At 33.3% G+C, this 17786-nt stretch overlaps 3 protein-coding genes across 3 annotated transcripts in view; 1 reads left to right on the top strand and 2 right to left on the bottom strand.

The window, feature by feature from the left end:
• Window positions 1-59: 59 nt before the first annotated feature.
• LOC132696289 (dolichyldiphosphatase 1-like) lies at window positions 60-1911 on the bottom strand. Its single transcript, XM_060661035.1, has 5 exons — window positions 1709-1911; window positions 1535-1635; window positions 1298-1476; window positions 1000-1227; window positions 60-952 (listed from the first exon to the last, which is right to left on the bottom strand). The coding sequence occupies exons 1-5, from the start codon at window positions 1809-1811 to the stop codon at window positions 823-825; spliced, it is 741 nt and encodes a 246-aa protein (XP_060517018.1). The 5' UTR covers window positions 1812-1911; the 3' UTR covers window positions 60-822.
• A 661-nt stretch (window positions 1912-2572) lies between these two features.
• Window positions 2573-4127, bottom strand: LOC132696126 (elongation factor Ts, mitochondrial). Its single transcript, XM_060660758.1, has 4 exons — window positions 3812-4127; window positions 3447-3596; window positions 3137-3394; window positions 2573-3085 (listed from the first exon to the last, which is right to left on the bottom strand). The coding sequence occupies exons 1-4, from the start codon at window positions 3812-3814 to the stop codon at window positions 2576-2578; spliced, it is 921 nt and encodes a 306-aa protein (XP_060516741.1). The 5' UTR covers window positions 3815-4127; the 3' UTR covers window positions 2573-2575.
• Window positions 4128-4646: 519 nt separating this feature from the next.
• The window catches only part of LOC132696127 (dynein axonemal heavy chain 7), a 47325-nt gene continuing 34185 nt past the window's right edge, over window positions 4647-17786 (top strand). The window contains exons 1-14 of the mRNA XM_060660759.1: window positions 4647-5098; window positions 6378-6598; window positions 6654-6955; window positions 7885-8188; window positions 8812-9000; window positions 9209-9579; window positions 9725-9946; window positions 10003-10209; window positions 11580-11874; window positions 11930-12342; window positions 14705-15085; window positions 15161-15410; window positions 17078-17264; window positions 17320-17435. Coding sequence (XP_060516742.1) covers window positions 4747-5098; window positions 6378-6598; window positions 6654-6955; window positions 7885-8188; window positions 8812-9000; window positions 9209-9579; window positions 9725-9946; window positions 10003-10209; window positions 11580-11874; window positions 11930-12342; window positions 14705-15085; window positions 15161-15410; window positions 17078-17264; window positions 17320-17435 — 3810 coding nt within the window. The 5' untranslated portion in view covers window positions 4647-4746. The remainder of the gene's footprint in view (window positions 5099-6377; window positions 6599-6653; window positions 6956-7884; window positions 8189-8811; window positions 9001-9208; window positions 9580-9724; window positions 9947-10002; window positions 10210-11579; window positions 11875-11929; window positions 12343-14704; window positions 15086-15160; window positions 15411-17077; window positions 17265-17319; window positions 17436-17786) is intronic.

Here is a 17786-nt window from a genome sequence, read left to right as displayed (position 1 = left end):
TAGTTTGATTGGTTAGTTTATCTTTTTTTTGGAAAATGAGTTGAATTTCACAGAATAAAAAAAAACGTTTTCACTGGTTTTATTTAAAAAGTGATAAACACAAAGAATAACTTGTTTCCGCATACAGTTATAATAAAAAACATTGTTATTGTAAGTTGCCCACTATTTATCACTTCAAAGCTTAAGAGACTGCGCACACTACAGATTTTTAATCTCGCTAATAGTTTGGTCGATTGTTTCATTGGTTTAAGAACACGCAAAAACACCAAAAAAAAAAAAAAAATTGCGTATAATAAGTATAAAGTTTTGAACTTTTTTGGTCTTGCCAGTTATCCTCCAAACTATAATATAAAAGTTTCATTCTGTGGTGTGTGCTGTTTCTAAATAAATATGTAGTTTAACTGCAGAGTGAAAAATTTTTGAAAATGGAGATCAGACATACAGAAAAAATATTTTATATAAAAGTTTTCATATCAAATTTTTCAAAAGCATTCTCCTAAAATCTTCTACATCTAAGTAAAAAAAAAATGACTGGTTGATGTCTTCAACCCACGATTTTAACAGATTGATTGTCAAAAACGGAAGAAATAAATTGCTAAACCTTTAAATCTCTCATAAAAATTAAAAATTAAATTAAACCTTACACACATACTATTGAATTGAAAATAAGTAAAATATGAAATTATAACAAAAACAATAAATAAAATAAATTAAAATATATGACAAATCAAAGGTTTATGGTTTTTTACGCCAGGGAGATAGTATTTCCAGACACCTAAACATATTATGCCTGCTATAATTGAAGCCTATGTTCCACCATTGTCATTGGGATTTCATGCTGACTAGTTTTCTACTTCTCGCACGTACTTCCTGCCTTGTATTGGTGTACTCAAACCACAACACATTAGGAATTAGGGTGGTATCTCTTAACAACAGCATTTCAGAAATCCTCCTTAAAAAATATTTTAAAGTATTTACCTAGTTATAACAATAACTCACCAAGAAACAACTTGTGGAAACAATGGGGTGAATACTAGGTAAGTCAGAGCAAACCAAAATGTGGCAAATATAATTCCTACAAGAGCACCACATAAGACCTGCCACACTGTGTGATATTGCAAGTAAACCCTACTGATGCACACCACTATAGCTAAGAGTAATGATGATGAAAGTATGAAAAACTTAGAAACATTCTCTATTATTGTGTTGTTATTCATGTGGTGTAACCTACAAGAGTAAAATTAACAAAATTATATATGCAAATATATTCAATGATTTTGTAAAAATTTTATCTTACCTTATTACCACAAAATATATGATATAAGTCGCAAAAAACCACACAAACTGAGCATGTGAGGATGGCATGCCATACTCAACATACACATCCTCCCTTCTTAAAGGCCGCTTTTCACATATGAGATGTTTCAAACAATGATTAACAAACTCTGAACATAATGTACCCAAGAAGAATGTAATCTAAAAAATATGATTATAGCTTTTGTACAATTTACAATAAACTTGATTTTGAGGTCACCGTATGCAGATCTCGTCTAAAAAGTATTAATGCTATGAATCCAGAACCAATTCCGAAAGGAGCTAAACTGATTACCGCCAATATTTTACCAAGAATATCTCCTGCAATCAAGCATTACTTACTATAGTTTACAACAAATCCAAACCGAATTTTTGATTGGGATAAAACTCATACCTTTTGGATATTCAACTAGGGTTAGACTGAGAGGTACCCATTCAGTATTATGTACGTTTGAGTCTTGATTGTTATAATCATTTACAACATTGGCGGATTCCATTTTATGTACTAATTGTACACATTTTTATTCAAAATGTCCTGTAAGAAAAATATGCACACCAAGAATACCAATTTACGAAATTGCATGACATTTGCATAGTCTATTTCTCCATGACAATGATAAAATAAAAATAAGTAAATTCATAGAGAGAGAACAAATACCCATTGCGGTCATTACCACAGAATACTAACTAATATTTTTTTTTCTAATTCAATAGACTCACGTCCTAGATGGCTAGCTACCCAAGTTTTTCCATGTGTCAACACGTATATTAGGCCATTTTTTGCCAGTGGTTAAAATCGGACAAACACAAAAACACGCAAGGTTTCCAGTAGCATCGATCCCGCATCTCTGGCAAGTCGAGTTGGCAGGTGTTACGCCTTACCAAGCAAGCCATACCCGGTTCCCCTTATGTCAATGTCAACAACCAAGTCCGCTATCATTCGGTCAATTTACACATAAAACTGTAATACACAATTCACTATAACTTTAATAGAACTGCTACATTGTTTCAAAAACCATATTTTTTTTAAGGATTATTTTAAAAAGATTCATTTCTTTCATAAGATCTTCCGCGGTACTGACACTGAGATGAACGAGCTTTCCCTGATTAACTACTACTACATCAGACAACGGATCCCTTTAATCTATTGTTTAGTTTTCTGAAACTGAAATGTCCATATTCAATTGATTGTTTTATTAAATCGAATTGAATAGTTTTATTGAACATAAAAAAGGCAAAATTCAATAAATTAAAAGGTTTATTATTGACATGTTTCAACAAAATCTAAAAGCTGATCACCAACTACATTTGCGCCTTCCCCGCATTCAAATCTTGTAAAATAAATTAATTCAATAGAGTTTTCTCGTAACACATCCTTCACGGTTAATGAATCATCAAGTAAATATTCTTGGTGGACTAAATCTTTCTCGTCTTCTTTACTAGGCTCTTCAACATTACCAATACGTTTTGGTGCCATGCCGACTATGTGCTGACAAATATTTTTTCCAACTTCTGTAAAATCTTTTTCATTCTTCCCCACACTTCTAAATGCTACAAGTCCTGCAACTCTACCAAGCAGAGCACCATTGATTTCTTTTCCAGATGGATGGGCATACATCGATAAATAAATATCTTCATTTACTTTTACACACTCTGCTCTCTTTAGGGTAGCATTTTCTCCAACAGATCCAATTGTAAGTGCCAACTTGTCAGCTAGAGTTTTTCCATCTAAGCTTTTCAAATTTTTTAATCTTTCTGTATCTAAATTAACCTAAAAATATTTGAAATCTATGGACTGGAATATAATTGATTGACGAGTTACCTTTGTAATGGATTGGTGTGCCACAGAATCAAGTTTTATGTAATTTAAGCATGTCTTTGCAACTTCTTCAACTAATTTTTCAAACTCTTTATTTCGTGCAACAAAGTCAGTTTCACAGTTTACTTCAACTAATGCTGCAACCTTGCCAGAATAATTTAAAGCCACCCCAACCAAACCCTGACTGGTTTGTCTTCCTTCCAATTTTGTTGCCTTAGACCAGCCTAATTGCTGAGCTTGTTCTTTTAACCATACCTCTGCCTAATAATGTTCTGTCTTATTTCATTCAACTTACTACAATGTATATACTCACCTTATTTACATCATTGTTATGCAAGTCCAGTGCCTTTTTGCAGTTAGTAAATGTGTATCCAGTTTTTTTTCTTAGTACAGCCAACAGAGACTTCTCATTAAATTTAGTATTACTTAAATGTAAATACTTTGATAGAGTGTGTTTAAAGATCTGTAAAAATTTAAAAACAGAGAGAAGGTAATTAAATTTAACATTTTCTATATAACACAAAGAGATTTCGGTAGTAATGTAATTTCGTTAAGCTCCATTTGAGCAGTTGCTATGGAAAATAATTGATCAATCAAAATAGCAGTTTTGCAAGTTACGTTTGAATTGTTTTGTTTATTTAGTAAAGTGGTTTAAACAGGTAAGTAATACATTCATACCATTTTGTAAAACCTAAAATCTGCCACGGCTCAATATAATTCTTGCAGATTATGTTTCCATTAATTTCTGATATTACAAAAATAATTCCAACCTAGAAAACGTATTACAAAAATAATTCCAACCTAGAAAACGTAGCCAATTTTTGGCACAGAACATAAAACCGTTCCTTGCTGTCATCTCTGGCCTTCCTTAAATTGAGCCTTTTCCCTAAAGGTGAATGTTAGTCAACCAAAGAGTTAAGCCTTCTTTTATAAGAAAGACCTAGATCAAGACTGGTAAATCAGGAGAGGATAGACATGGACAATTTATTTTCGCCAATTTAGTCAATAGCGGTTAAAGCTAATTTCTATTAACTTTTTAATGATGTGTTGAAAGTTCACTAGACTTGGAGTTCCCTATGTAGATATAGACAAATTGACTAAACCTATTATACATAACGCTAAATTGGTGTCCTTGGAATACCTATAACTGCTTATGTGCTATATGTATATCTCTAATCTAAATTCTCCAATTATAAATAATAATAATAATAATAACAACATTAATAATATTAATGATAATAACATACTTTATTGAGGTAATTTCGACAGGGAAAATTAAAAGAAAAGGCAAGAGTGCAGCGTCCAGACGCATCTGTTGATCTGCTGATATCTACACTTATACTTACAAAAACAGAAAACTACAATTTTATATTCGTAAAGCACTTACCTATATATAGAAAAAAAGGTCTAAACCTACCTCTAACAAAATTGACAGGGAAAAATCCCTATATATTTTTAAATGTAACCAGGTTTTTAGCTTATTTGGAAAACAATTTATTGTCGCGGGGATCTTTCAAATATTCCAGATCGGTAACGAGGAATAATGTCTCATTTAAACCTTGGATTTAAGTTGTTTACACTGTCCTATAAGTTACTTTTTCTGAAAGGAGTTCATGGTATTTCGTTTTAATGGTAGATTGAAAAATAAAGAAACAAAAATTGAGCCTAGAAGAACTTCGGAAGCTATATTGCAATACTCCCAGCATCATTTTATTTTTAGCAGAGTTTTGGGTATGTCTGGAAGAAATGTAGAGCGGGATCGTCTGATGAAAAGGATCGCCGAGAAACGAGCCCAACTTGAAGCCAGAACCGATTTAAATATCAAAATACCTCGATTCCAGTTGCCTTCGGATTTTAATTTCGAAGACAGGTCTCTCTTCTCTTTACCCCCCGAAATATTAAAACCCATTCTCGCATCAGCTCATCCAAAGTATCGCAAGAAACTTGAGACGGAAAAGAAAAAAGGTAACGTGCATTTTTTAACCGATTGTGAAATAGTACTTGTTATTTTAAACATCAAAAAGGAAAAAAAAAATAGGTTTCTTTTTTTGGATTTTACTACACTACTGAATTCAGAGTTTTGTCAACGGAAAATGCCCACAAGTTCCTAAAATGTACCTATTTATTAATATCAAAGTTATCACAATATTATTTTTTGAAATTGAATTATTTACCTCGATATATGATTTAGAACTTGAAACACATCAAATATGAAGTAATCATCACCCTGTACATGGTTAAAGGATCAGAAATCTAGGCTTAAAATAGAAACTTTTTATCTAGTAAGTTAAATTAATATAAAATGTCCAACCTTAGCATAAGCAGTATTTGTTATGTTTGTATCTATGGATATGTATGTCTGTACGCTTATATTTGCAGAAATATACAATGGTGAACAATATAACATAAAAAGTATTTCATACTTATATATACTTATTTATATTTATACTATGTGACATCTCTCTCTCTCTCTCTCTCTCTCTCTCTCTCTCTCTCTCTCTCTCTCTCTCTCTCTCTCTGAGTCTCTTTCTCTCTCTCTCTCTCTATGCCGCTAAATCCGTCAGCAAACTTCAACTCTTGAACCTTCGACTGCGAAGGTTGTATATTTGTAAAATTGCTTAATGTCGAATTCAGTCTCAAACCTAGGATTACTGATAATGCAGACATATTAGAGTTCAATATTTTTACTAGAAGACGCAACTTACCCTCTTGGTCACTAATGGAGCTATCTTGCTGTAGTCCTGGTTTATTTTGGTATTGCGGTAAACTCTACTGATTTTGGCCCCTCCACTAAAGCAACTAAGTTTTTAATGAAATAGTTCCTGGGGCAATGCCGTCAAGTCTAAGTTCTCTAAAAATAAATTTGCTTCTATGATTTAACGAAATGCTTGCACCTCATTTCTCTCTAACGCAGCTCCATCAATTACTTCGAAACTTACTCCCATTATCAACTCTAATTCGATGTAGATTTTTCTCATGATACTAATGCCGCTAATTTGTTTTGAATGGAAGAGAACACTTATGCGTCATTCTATTATTTCCGCTTGGGAAGCTGCCGGATAATTTTTAAAGGATAAGTACAGCTCTTTCCTTGGTCTGCTTTTACAGGCACACCTTTTTCTGGAAGAGGTGTTTTCTGTTTCCACCATACTTTCCATTGCAACTTCACTCTAGCATGAAAATTAAATGGTCCACACTGTATTGTCAATAATTAAATTTTTATTTAAAAAATAACGGCTTTTAGCTAAGGAAAGATTAAATAAATTGAAGTCTTACACCGCGCTTCGGAAGCAGAGGGAGGAGTTTAGACAGCGTTTAATAAGTTTGATTACTAATGACCGCGAGGTTGACTATGACGATTTGCCCTCTGTGCAGGAGAAAGAGATGTTACGGTACTACTACTATGTCAAACACGGGGTGGATACCGTACATGTAGCGCCGTTAGATGACATAATGTTAAACAGGGTACAAAATTGCGGCAGTTCAATGGAAATTCATTTACTAATCGAACTTTATTTAGATTCTGTCTCTCGTTCCCCGCCAACTAATGGCATGGGAAACAACTCTGGCCAAAAATGTTGAAGATATCAAAGAAGATTTCATGACGGCAAACAAGAAAGCCATAATCGACTTTGTATTACAAGATCCCTCTTCTACAGTTGCAATTGCAGACGATGACTCGCCATTTAAAACGGAACGTAAAGCGATCGGAAATAGTTTCCGGCCAGCGTTCGATGCAGCCAAGTTTAAGTTGGGAAGGATTCTTCACGTTATCAATCCCTGTTTGGCGACGTTGTTCGATTTGTGGTATACCCGCTTTAGGTATGCAGAATGGCCCGATCATTGAAGTTAGTATGCAAGGCACAGTCTGACTATGGTTTCTTAATGCTCAATCAATAAAGAATTAATTATATGAAATTTTCCTTCAAGCCACTACAATTGTATCAACTTTCCATAAATAAAAGAATTCGAAATGTAATTAAATCTTGATACCAATAACTGTCAAATAAGCCATTTAAGAAGGAAATTTGAAGCAGTGAAAGCTTCTTTAGCAAGATAAGAGTTATTATTATAATATATTGTGAAACCAGTTATATAAACGAAACTTTAGTCATTCGTTTGTTTAGGCAAGAGCGGACGGTGTGCATTAATGCAGTGTCTGAAGAAGTTTCTACTTACAACTCTAAAATACCCAACAGTTAATTTCGTTTGGTTCGGTTCGCGTTTTCGGTACTTTTGTCCCGGGTTGGCAGCTGGCGGATCTTTGCAGTAGATGTTTAAAACACTGATGGTATTTTGAAGTTTGTGAAAAATTCAGATTCTTATATGGAATGTTGCTTCTAGAGAATTCTGATATCTTAGTTAATATATTCAACACTATACTCTATTGAAATTGGCCTTCTAGAACTTTTTTTTTTTATTTTCATGTATAGCATCTGGCTTTAATATTAGATTTTTTTATATTTCTTTAATATAGGTATAATATAGAAAAGATAAAATCGATAATTTTAATTTACATATTTTGTTTATTATTAGTTGGTAGGTTCGTAAGTAGGAAAGTAGGTATAATTCTTCTTGTGGATAATGAAGCACTTGAAAATATTCAAGCTCCTATAATATTAAAACAAAAACGATGTTGGCTTTTCAATAGTTTAGTCAAGAACGAAATATTAATTTTAATTTACTACAAGTACTATAAATATCAATTTCAAGAAATGTTTAATAAGAACTTTACAAAGTTTTTTTTTCAGAAAATTGAGGCTGATAGATGTGGAGGATCTTAAAGCGCACAAGGGCGCCTTTGACCTGCAAGAGTTTAAATACACAGTGAACAGAAATATACAAAAGTGCAAGGACGTAATTATGGATCGGTATTACTACGCGGTTACCGATATATTCCTTCAAGGTAGTAAGAAGAATAAACTGCCAGATCCATCAAAGCCGAAAAAAATGAAATCTTTCTACAATTCAGTCGCGATGATTATGACATACCATTTGCAATCGTTATGTCTTAAATCTCTCTATGACTATGTCGAATATATCACGGACATAAAAGTGAGTCATTTTCCTTGTAATCGACTAAACTTGTAAACTTGTCAAATTAAATAAGAACTAAAAGTTCAGATTTTCACGAAATTATATATTATGACATGACAATTGTTTCGACAACACCGTGTCTTTATCAAATGTAATATCTACAAACTACCTGCTACTATATATACCGAAAAATGATCATAAAACCTTAATTAATGTTGTTGCGAGAATTTAAGTTCAGTAAAGGAGAGGTAATTGATCGTTAAGCAATACATTTGAATGTCTCATTTTGTTAATCTCCATGGCTTCAAAATTGTTGTCAAAAATGTGTTTTTCTGTGTTTAAGTGTGTAGCATAATTAGAATCTAGACTATTATTTTTAAACGCTCTTATATGTTCGTTAATGCGTTTCTTGAAGGATCTACCTGTTTGTCCAATATAAATTTTAGGACAAGATCCACATTTTAACCTGATTTTTGGGATTTTGGACATTTCGATTTATTGTTTTTTAAATATTTTCCTATTGTTTTGTTAGTTCTGAACGGACAGACAATTGAATTCTTTTTTAAATTACAGATATAAATATATTAAATATATTTGCACCTGCACATGGAGATTTTAAATTCACTCGTTTTTGCTTTTAGTACTCGAACAAGGGTTTTCAAATTAAACTCGTCCCAAGGATGAATGTGCTTTGTTTTGAGCCGCCGTTTAAGAACTTTAAGGAAGTGCTGATTAGTAAAATTGACGAAATAGTCGACTCTGTAATGGATATAGCAAGACTAGAATCTAGACTTTACCTGGATTACCAACAGCCAATTGAATATTTAAAGGTACAATCTACCGCAAAAACTTCAACAAATCTGTTTTTTGCAAGTTTGCTAGTAAACACAAATATTATATAGATTTTGCGTCTACTTGAACCAAAAAGTATTGCTTCCTTCCAAAAAAATCTCGTTATTGGTTTGGTTCAGTCGTAATATGATATATGCAATATATTACAATAAGGGATGCAATAAATATGAGCTTTTGTATTGATAGCCCACAATACCTGAAGAAACCATTTCCCGTTACAAAAAAATGATCCAAGAACTACTAGATAACCAGAGGATCGGTCCGGAGCTAAGAGTTCAAGATTTCGACGAGTATATGCCCCTGATCAACGGAGAAAGCGAAGACGAACTAGCAACTTTCTTTGCGACCGATCACGGCCTGCAAGATTACATGAAGCAGATCTTAATCTACAAGGATATCATGGATCAGATTCCCATTGTAGCGCAGCACGTAATCAGGATGGAAATGTACGAAATGAACAGAATCGAGTTAATCAAAGTTTTGGGGATTCAGGCAGAATATTTCAGAGACAAGTTGATTCAAAGATGTATTAGGAGTTACCAGCAAATGTGCAAAACGTAAGGACATTAAAATCATCATTGTTTTAATTTTTCCATTATTAGGTAACTGAACTTTTGGATTGGAACAGTGTCTGTCGTGCTTTACCAGATATCTAAAGTTTGCATACGAATACCATAAAAATAGCCGTACGTCTGCTTGCAGGCTAGGGGAAGAGTATCAAATGATTGCGGATAGAGCACTGAGCATTCCAGCGAATACTGCAGAATTAATGGACTTAATTAAATTTGTAAACGAAACGGAATCGGTAACTCTATATCAGATGGAAGACCGTTTAAGAGAGGTGATGAATTACATTCTTTTTCTTTCTGACCATTGTCTGTTTACTCCCGTGGAAATGAAGCAGAACAACATTACGTTTCACTGGTAAGTTTTTGGACAGTATTATTAGATTTAAAGCGTATGCGTTATTATTTGTACAGGTATCTTCATATGCCGAAAGTGATAGAAGAACATAGGCGAATGGTTGACGCAAAAATGGAAGAGTTTCAAGCTCTGCTGACGGTAAAAATTGGAAAGTTTAAAGACGATTTGGAGCTATATGGTCGAATGGTGGACGAATTACAACACAACGGGAACTTGGATGAACTACCGCGTTACCACAAAAAAGCGACGAAGCTGAACGAGCGGTAAAATTAATACTTTAATTTAATTATCTAATTAATTAATACTTATTAATTTATCTTTGTCGGCCTCATGGAGAACTCGAGTATCAAGTTATAAAAATACATAGAGACACAATATAGAGCGCTTAAAGCGTCTCTCATCATGCAATAAGTTAAAGTTTTATAGATTTAAGTAAGCAGATAAGATATTCGATTTTATTTTGATAATAATTATTATTATTGAGATATTTTAAATTACTGCACAAGGTTAATATAAACTAATATACTTACACATCTCAAACGGTGAAATCTAGCTCTCAGCTAGTCAACATTAACCGAATATTACAATAATAATGAAAAAACAACCTATAATAATAATAATGGTAAAATACTAATTTGTTTAGGACTAAGACGTTTGTAATTCCAATAAATAGATCTTAAATTTTTTACTACACACTAAAACTGAGCTGGATTCAAAATATTTATTATATTTATTATAAAACTTAATGGCACTACAGCGTTCAAATTTACAAGACTTATGCTGGGGCATCTTTCAGGTACGTTGGTAAAGAATATTTAATTACTTTAAATACAACAATTGGCAGTAAAAATTTAAACAAGGTATTTAGTGTTGAGCCATTTCAACGCAAATATTTTTTCTCATATACGATCAAACTTCTCAAACCATAAACGACTCCGGAACAGCTGTTCTGGATTTTTTATAATCTGGATTTATCAGCAACGCTTAAGGATGGATAGTATAATAAAAGATAGTATATAACTTTAGAAAGGATACATGCCTCAGAGAGTATTTTTCGTAAGTTCAATATATGTTTATTTGCATATAGCGTTTTGAGGGATATATAAATCTTTTTACACAATTGACCATCCATTATCACTCATAAACTTTTTTCTTCATTTGTAAATTTAAGATCTTCATGTTCCAATCGAATTTTAATATGATCACGCAAAAAATTATGGCTTCCAGGGGGAGCAAATAGCATAATTGGTGTTTTTTTAGAATTTAGCTTAGGATTCTGTTTTTTAGTATACTGAGAAAGACTTTTAAGATCCAAATTAAGATTAGCCTCGACTTAGCTGAGTTAAATGTGTGTAACGGCTGGGTGTCATCAGCATATGAACGAATTTGAGAAAATTTGACTTCCTTAGACACATCAAATGTGTAAAATGCCCAAATTTCTAATTTATCTAGTCGACCATAACAAAATTCTGAAATGATTTTCTGTCCCTTTCAACTCAAATTATCAATTAGCATGAAGGCAAGTTTTCTCAAACTTTTTCATATCCATGCAAATATCTTCTCCAAACACCAATTTGCCTCCCTAATACTCCAATTTAAATTAGTTTTATTTGTTTGTTTAAATCCATGTCAGGTTAATCGCTGCAATGGATCGCATCGACATGTTCAACGAAGAAGAAATATCGTTTGGATTCGAACTATCGCAGTATCCCCTGCGAAAACAAATACACGACAAATTAGCACCGTACAAACGGTTGTACGACAATAGCATCGAGTTTTTCCGAAAATACGAGCTGTGGATGAAGTCTAGGGTGGGATCGCACGATCCGGAAGAGATTGAAATGGACGTTGGTACTTTTTATAGAAATATTTACCGGTTGGAAAAGACTTTCACGGAGAAACCGGCTACTCTGAACTTGGCCACAACCGTACGAGAATCTGTGATTACACATTTTGCGAGGTTGTTCCCACGATTCGTTTTAGGTGCGTCAAAAAATCGAAGAGTTTAAGGAGCACATGCCAATTATTCAGACGTTGGGCAATCCAGGCATGAAAGAGCGCCACTGGGAAAAAGTGTCCGAAATTGTTGGTTTCCCGATAAAAGTAGACGATGAACTGACTCTGGAGAAAATAATCGATTATGGATTGAGCGACTACACCGATAAGTTCGAAGTTATATCGGAAGCAGCCACGAAAGAGAATAATTTGGAGAGGAGTTTGAATAAGATGATGTCCGAATGGCAGGATTTGGAGTTTACTATACTTTTGTACAGAGACACGGGCACTCATATTTTATCGGCAGTTGATGACATTCAAGTGTTATTGGACGATCATATTGTGAAAACCCAGACTATGAAAAACTCGCCGTATATTAAACCATTCGAGGTCGAAATTCTGTAAGTTTATTGGCTATTTGCACATTTTTGGTAATCGTTGATTCCTTAGTACGGTTTTAGGCACTTTAGGTGCTCTTTCGTGGTGTACTTGACCTCTTTGAAATTTTTGAAAGAAAGATAAACCGGTTGCGTCATTTTCGCTTTTACTTACTTTATATAGTTTTATCACATCCAGGAAATATTTTTGCATATCCATTTAAAAATTGTATTATTATCACTACTAAATGATATAAAACCGTAGAAATCCCTAAATAAGATCTTATATATGACTTCAAAACTTAACAAAAGCGGTACATAAATTTGTATCACATTTTCAAGTAAATCCAAAATAGTAAAAAAAATATTTTGGATTTGTATTGCCATTTCTGTTAAGTCTATAGTATGTAGATTACATCGCAGAAAACATAATTGGAAATACTATATTGATTATGCTCTATTTTTTGAAAATATTGACTGGTGTGTGAATGCATTATTGGTTTTATCTGTGAAACAAAACTATGTTATTGCAAGTCTAGACAAGTCAGCGCATGTAGAATAAACATTCAACAATTAGAGTGTTCTTTAGTATTAGTTTGCGCCTTGTGCAGTGAACGTTACAGTTCGTAAAATATGGTATTTGACTCAAAAGGAATTAGGGGAAAGGAGGAATTAGGAGGAACTCGTTCGTATTATTTGGGTTTATGTATTCTTATGTATTGTAGCATTCCATTCCTTGCAAACTTATGCTAAAAATAACGTGAAAACATATTTAGAGAACATATTGACGCGGTCTATATTCCACCCGAAGATATGAACGATAACATAAATCTACAAGACTTTGGGGAACCAACTGATATAGTTGCAACTTGCGAGTTACATACACCTAATGATACAGCTGTCCTTCAACAGTTCTATAATTCATCAACTACTGAACCTGAATGGGACTCATCAGATGATGAAACCCAGGAATTCAAAAGAAGACGTATGCTTTCGGCAAACGACATGCTTGCTTCTACTGTCAAAAGGAAGAAAGGTCAAATCGAGTACACTCACACACCTATATCCGATGAATTTAGATCATGTGAGGAACTAAAAAATAGGCTTTCTGGAAAAACTCCGCTTGAAATATTTTTTATGTTTTTTGATGACGAAGTGATTGATTTGATTTTAAATCTTACATTGCTTTTTGACTTTTGAAAACTGATAAAACAATTACTGAAAGAAATCTTGCCACCTGCCATAGATGGAGTGCGTGATGATAATCAAGGTCACCTCGTGATTGTTCATGCTAATAAAACCCGAAGGAGATGTAGAATCTGCCACAGCCACACAATTAGCGTTTGTAATAAGCGTAATATGCATTTACATACTTCATGCTTTGTAAAATATCACCAAAAATGAAGCCGGGTGTTACCAGTGGTGCGCTCACGCACCATAATATATTCTGCTACTTTTAGTTGTTTTCTGTCGAATTTAAACTTTTTTTTGTATATTTTTGTATAAATTATATGTTACATCTTATGTGGCTCAAAACACTATTTAATGTTTTTTCCCAGTTGTTCCTGTTACGATCCAGTATTTTTTTGTATGTTTCGAGTTTTTTTTTTTGACATATATAATGTATTCTTAAGTGCAACAAAATAAACAGCTAAGGCACCTAAATAATTATTTCATACAGTGAGTTTTCCAATACTATTTTGACAACTTCTGGATTCCTACTTCGTCGGTTGTTGTTGAATTGAACTTGCTAACACCGTCTATCTAACTACCCTATCGTGTTTAGTTAGTTTAGAGGAACTACTACTTTTATTAATCATTTATAAAAAAAAATTAACTTATAGATATCTGGTAAGTCCTGAAAATAAAAGTGGTAAGTTTATTTTTTAGAGCTCTATAAGTTTAAGCAGGGTATTCTAGAAAAATCGGATTAATTATTTTTTTTATTAAATAAAATGTACGGATAAAATTCTGTGTCACATAAACATTTATTGAAAAAATCGTAATTTGCAAAAAAAACTATATTTTCGTTATACTACGCGTTTATGAAACACCCTTTATAATTGAAAATATTTTTGAAAAATTTGATTTTATGCAGCATCTATTCATTTTTTCAAAACAGAGAGATATAGTATTTTGCCACACTCATCATAAAATTTTCTGTATATTTCTTTTCTTGAGAGCACTGATGGTGTAGAAAGATGAACATGTTCATCTCCATTAAAGATGCTCAATTATATTAGAGGTTGGGCAATCAAATGTTTCGGTTTTATTCAATGTTGGGTGTGAATGCTCAGCGATGCAGTATATTAATCTTTCACTTTGTTTTGGTTAATTTCCTTCAATCATCGCTTGTATCCCCATTGACGATAGTTTCAAATTTTAGCGCCTGGGAGCAGAAACTTCAATTACTTCAAGAGATTTTAGACGAATGGTTCAAAGTGCAGGCCACTTGGATGTATTTAGAACCGATATTTTCATCTCCCGACATTCAGCAACAAATGCCTGAAGAGGGTCGACGTTTCAGTGCGGTGGACAAAATATGGAGAGACCTCATGAAAACCGTTTATAGCGATTCGAGAGTACTCGTCGTAGTTGAAATTGATAAGATGGCGGAAAGGTTGAAAAAATGTAATAATCTGCTCGAATTGATTCAAAGGGGTCTGAACGATTATTTGGAGAAGAAGAGATTGTTTTTTCCGAGATTTTTCTTCCTCTCCAACGACGAGCTTTTGGAAATTTTGTCGGAAACCAAAGATCCAAAGAGGTAGAAAAGTGTCATCTCAAACTACGATTGGGAGCTAAACGACAAACTTCCTGCAAACTAATTTTGTTGTTACAGAGTTCAACCCCACCTCAAGAAATGTTTCGAAGGTATTGCTACGTTATCATTTACTGAAGACTTGGATGTAACGGAGATGAAATCTAGCGAAGGCGAAGTGGTTCCGTTGCCAGATATTATTCAGACGGCCTTAGCTCGGGGGCAAGTTGAAAAGTGGCTAGTTCAACTCGAAACTGAAATGAAAAAGGCAGTTCATTTGATGGTGACAAAATCTATCGAAGATTATCCAAAGCGCTCTAGAGACCAATGGGTAAGATTCACTTTTGCTGAATTTGCAGTTCGTATTTTTATTAACCTCGTCTGAATGCGACTATAAGATCGGAGTGATAAAACACAATAACAGAGTGTAAATGAAGCGGAAATGTTCCAAAAGTACATATGCTCACGGGGTGCAATAGTGGCCCATCCACAAAATAATTGTTCCGAGAAAATTAGTGATTTAGGAAAATAAATCTGAAATATTGAGATAACTTATATCAACTCTTCTACTTATTATAGAATTTATTATTATATACATTATATTTGTATATAAAGTATTTTTTGAGGTCCTTTGTTAAATATTTTAAAATTTTGTGCCGTTTTTGATTTATTTTTCACACATCAATTTCACAAATAAAATGCAATATTTTGATAAAAAAATTCTCAATAAAACAGTATATCAAAGTTTTAACATCAAGTTTTCAAAGAAACTTCAACAGGCTACTGTAATGCAACGTCGGCGAAACGTCAGCAATTTCGACTCAGCAAAAACCGTCGCAGAAGGAATCCAGAAGTTTTGCAAAAAGTAAAAAAGTAAAGTTTTAACATCATTTTATTGTAAAAATACGCATAAAATATATACGGCAGGTTTATTTGCGAAATAGGTAGATAATAGTAACTTAAAAAAAATGAACTGAAAATCAATGAAACACGTAAAAGCAACAACCAACTGATCTTATTTTTGGAAAATAAACAAAAAGTACTATTTTCAAAGTAACTAAAAAACCGTGACATTTCAGTCTTTGCCACCTTCCAGGCTATCATAAAAGGTACATTTTTTAATAGCATTACTTTGTGGCAAGTCCATTAAGTCATAAAACTTTTTCTTTGGAATTGGTATAACATATCGATAGGCACGGTCTAGAATCTAGATTCACATATCCAATAGATGTAAAAGTTAGGCCTGCTCGCATTTTTCTTTGCTTCTGTAGTCAGTTTCACTAAAAGGTGTTTTATAGAAAAATGTGTCAGAAGCATCTTTTGCTAATTTGAAAACACATGCGTCATTTATTTTGACAATATTGCTTGAACTGTGAAAGTTAAATGAAATTTGGGCTTCTAGTTTTTTAAAATCAAAAAAATCATCGCAACTCATTACCACGACTTTATAAGCAGTTTCTTCGAACCTTTTTGACAACAATACGTACACGCTTTATTATGTGCCAGTTTTGCGTCTAAGATCGTTAAAAAACACGGGAAATTCAATGGTGGTACTTTTTCTAGCCTAACTGAAGTAAGATAACCATGTGCCGTTATTGTTTGTTGTTAAAATACAAATGTGTGCATTTTATGGTACAATTAACTAAAAATAGCAATTTTTTATGTGCTATTATTGCATACACTGAACGATATACGAAGTCTAAACTAAAGGAAATAGGAAAACAAATAAATAATATAAAATTGTTAATGAATGATGAAAAATTAAAATATTCAACAGATACTCAAATATTTCTATTATAAATTTGATTTACTCCTGTGAACTTCTGTAATAGAGCTCACCTAACTACGAAGTCTGTCTTATTTTAATAAATGCTGTAAAATGGACCTGAATATTGTAGGATTTTTTTTTATAAATACACTTTTAGATAATTTTTCGGCATTTTCGTTTTTCCTTGAGCATGTTTTATTTTCAACTTTAAAAAAACCTCATAATTGTAGGTTTTAAAGTGGCCTGGCCAATGTGTTCAGTCCGTCAGTAGCTGTTTCTGGACCACACAGGTCACCGAAGCTATATCCCGAGGCTTGGATGCCATGGGAGCTTTTCTGGAAAAATGTAATTACGAAATATCGAAAATAGTCGACTTGGTCCGCGGCAAATTAAGCGTCCAAAATAGAATAACCCTCGGTAGAATAAACATTCTAGGCGAATCTAACTCTGTACAGCAAGTTATTTGTTTCAGGAGCCCTCGTAGTGTTAGATGTACACGCGAAAGACGTAGTTGCCGGACTGATCGACTTAAAGGTTAAATCTGTTCACGATTTCAACTGGCTGTGCCAGTTGCGGTATTATTGGGAGGTATGTACGGCCCTTAATTAAAGTGATTCACGTTAAGTATCGTATTAAAAGTTCCGAAGAACCAACAAACGGAACTTTTCTAAATTTTATTGCCGGTTTTGCCGGATCTGTCAGACACCAATGACAAAATTTTAATTCTATATTTTATACGAACCGCAGGTAGAATGGAATTGGAAGGAAGCCCATTTCATTTTAGTCAATCGAGCATATTTCTAATGCTGTCGGTTAAGCGAGCAGTGGAGGGTCAAATCATATGGTTACTTTATCACATTGGTTACTATACAGGATTATTCTCGGCAAGTGGCATTGGACTTTTATGAAATGTTGGCTACTTATGGAAACGAATATGGA

This window comes from Cylas formicarius, unplaced genomic scaffold (assembly GCF_029955315.1).
Source record: "Cylas formicarius isolate icCylForm1 unplaced genomic scaffold, icCylForm1.1 PGA_scaffold_1__22_contigs__length_36826433, whole genome shotgun sequence".
Classification (NCBI taxonomy): domain Eukaryota; kingdom Metazoa; phylum Arthropoda; class Insecta; order Coleoptera; family Brentidae; genus Cylas; species Cylas formicarius.
Note: the sequence above shows the minus strand (reverse complement) of the source record. Positions and strands in the feature narration are given on the sequence as shown.

Coding starts and splice junctions, on each gene's coding strand:
- LOC132696289 (XM_060661035.1), bottom strand. CDS start 1,811: ATGGAATCCGCCAATGTTGTAAATGATTATAACAATCAAGACTCAAAC. Junction 1,636..1,708: donor CCTAGTTGAATATCCAAAAG/GTATGAGTTTTA, acceptor GCTTGATTGCAG/GAGATATTCTTGGTAAAATA. Junction 953..999: donor TTTCCACAAGTTGTTTCTTG/GTGAGTTATTGT, acceptor ATATTTTTTAAG/GAGGATTTCTGAAATGCTGT.
- LOC132696126 (XM_060660758.1), bottom strand. Junction 3,395..3,446: donor ATAACAATGATGTAAATAAG/GTGAGTATATAC, acceptor GAACATTATTAG/GCAGAGGTATGGTTAAAAGA. Junction 3,086..3,136: donor CACACCAATCCATTACAAAG/GTAACTCGTCAA, acceptor AAATATTTTTAG/GTTAATTTAGATACAGAAAG.